The sequence below is a fragment of the Callospermophilus lateralis genome, unplaced genomic scaffold (assembly GCF_048772815.1).
Source record: "Callospermophilus lateralis isolate mCalLat2 unplaced genomic scaffold, mCalLat2.hap1 Scaffold_2339, whole genome shotgun sequence".
NCBI lineage: Eukaryota > Metazoa > Chordata > Mammalia > Rodentia > Sciuridae > Callospermophilus > Callospermophilus lateralis.
In genome coordinates this window covers 143,953-146,390 of record NW_027513226.1, presented here as the reverse complement: position 1 = coordinate 146,390, position 2,438 = coordinate 143,953, and the positions used below count along the sequence as shown (strand labels likewise).

Sequence of the window (2,438 nt, the reverse complement as noted above, 5' to 3'; positions counted from 1 at the left end):
ACATCCCCAGTACATGTGTGAGATAGAACAATAGAGGATGTCCCCTGATCCAACAGCAGATGATTGTGCTGATGCCACACCGCCAGTCAAGTGACCTCAGTAAATCCCATAAGCTCCAATTTGGTGAAATGGGATAGAACGGGGATGGAGAGTTACTTCCAGGATGGAGCTAGGCATATGGCTGATGGCTCATGGAACTGACCAGGTAGGCAGAATAGAAAGCACGAGACCCAGTGATACCTGCAGACACAGGCTGCCTGTGAGGCTGGGAAGGGCACAGCCATGCACATGAGAGAGGCACACTGTGTTGACTGCCCAGGTGGTGGGAAGAAGAACCCAAAAAGCTGCTCAGAGGAGGCACTGGTGATAAGAGCCAAGGAAAACCGCCTAATGGAGTCAAGAATCGTGGATGCTGCCAGTCAAATAATTTGAAAAGGGAAGTGAAGGAAAAGTGCAGCATCTGCCCAGGGCATAGAATGCTCTTTACATAGCACATGCCAGGAGAATGATCAGAGATGTGGGTGAGGATGGATTCCAGGAGCTGTTTAGGGTACTATATTGCTACAAGAGTTACAACTGAAATTTAAAGGAAGTGAATGGCTATTTTTAAGGGTTGAGAGTACAATTCTTTGTCACAAGACCAGGAATCATGGTCAGAAAATGAAGCCACATTTTTCTCTGAAGGAGAGGACACTAGTCATCTAGAGGCCCTATAAATTCATAAACACTGGGTAACATATGTTTGTGGGACACTTGATGGATCTATAATATGAGTAGCTGTGGGTTGTGAATATAAATTACAAACAAGATTTGACAAAATAGAATGAAAACAAAGTATACAAGCAATAATAATTTCATGTGATGCATGTAGACATAACATTTCAATATCAGTATAAATATTATTACATTGACTAATATATGTAAGAACATGTACTGTATTGTATTCAGTAATTCATAATAGTATAAAATAAAATGTAATGAATATTTGCATTGTAAATTTTAGCATGAATGTTTTGTTTGAAATTAAAATATTAATCATTATATTAGTTTATAATGTTCAGTATATTATTTCAATTAATTTTACTGATGTCACTAGAGACATATAGTGACATACATCATTGCACTCTAGTACTGTTGGTCAGTGCTGCACGGGAGTGTCCCAGTCTGCATGGAGAGAAGCCATACAGAGGAGCAGGGATGGCCATGCTCACTTCTTCCTGGGGGAGAGCATACCACACACTCTTTTCATGGCCCCTAGCACCTCCTTGTTTCTTAGGCTGTAGATGATGGGATTGAGCATGGGGGTGAGGATGGTGTAGAAGACAGCCAGGTTCTTATCCTCTGCTGGGGAGCGGAGATTCTTTGGTCGGAAATAAGTGTAGGCAAAAGGTGCACAATAAAATGTCACCACAGTTAAATGTGTGGAACATGTGGTGAAGGCCTTTCTTCTTCCCTCTTTTGACTGCATATGGAAGACAGTAAAAATGACTCGTCCATAGGACACAGTGATGCCAAGGAAAGGAACAATGAGAAACAGCCCTGTGCTCACAAATACCATGTACTCATAGACCCAGGTGTCCATACAGGCCAGAGGAACCATGGCTGGGACATCACAGAAAAAATGATTGATGGTCCTAGACCTGCAGTAAGGAAGATGAAGGATGTAAAATGTGTGTGCCAGGGAGTTGATGGAGCCCAGTGTCCAGGGCCCCAGGATCATCTTCAAACACATCCTTTTACTCATGCGGATGGGGTAGTGGAGAGGGTGGCAGATGGCCACAACGCAGTCATAGGTCATGGAGGCCAGGATTAAACCTTCTGAGCCCGCCGTGGTCAGGAAGAAGAACATTTGCACACCACAGCCCAGGAAAGAGATGCTCTTCTGACCAGAGAGGAAGTTGTACACCATCTTGGGGACAGTGGAGGAGATGTACATCAGGTCCATAAGGGAGAGCTGGCTGAGGAAAAAGTACATGGGGGTGTGGAGCCGTGGGTCCAAGAAGATGAGGGCAGTCATCCCAGAGTTCCCCACTGAGGCAAGAATAAATATCAATAGGATCAGAAGTAAGAGAAGGAGGCCAGTTTGATTTTGAGGAAACAACCCCAACAAAATAAAATCACTTGAAGTTTTGTTCCATTTCTCCATGAACAGGCACTGCTTTAATTTTCTTAAAAGAAATGTAAAGGGGCTGGGGTTGTGGTTCAGTGGTAGAACGCTCGCCTTGCACGTGCAAGGCCCTGGGGGTTTGATCCTCAGCACCACATACAAATAATAAATAAATAAATAAACAATAAAGTTTTAAAAATTTTGTTTAAAAAAAAAGAAAAACAAAAACAAAAACTAAGCAATAAACCTGATCAAATAGAAAAGGAGAATAAAAGAAATTAAGTTTATTAGTGTTTGTTTTGAATGCGTTGTCATACATACAACACCACAG

At 42.4% G+C, this 2,438-nt stretch overlaps 1 protein-coding gene across 1 annotated transcript; it reads right to left on the bottom strand.

The window, feature by feature from the left end:
- Positions 1-1,207: 1,207 nt before the first annotated feature.
- LOC143388595 (olfactory receptor 2L13-like) lies at positions 1,208-2,146 on the bottom strand. The gene has a single exon (XM_076842262.1). The coding sequence runs from the start codon at positions 2,144-2,146 to the stop codon at positions 1,208-1,210; it is 939 nt and encodes a 312-aa protein (XP_076698377.1).
- Between the last annotated feature and the right edge of the window lie 292 nt (positions 2,147-2,438).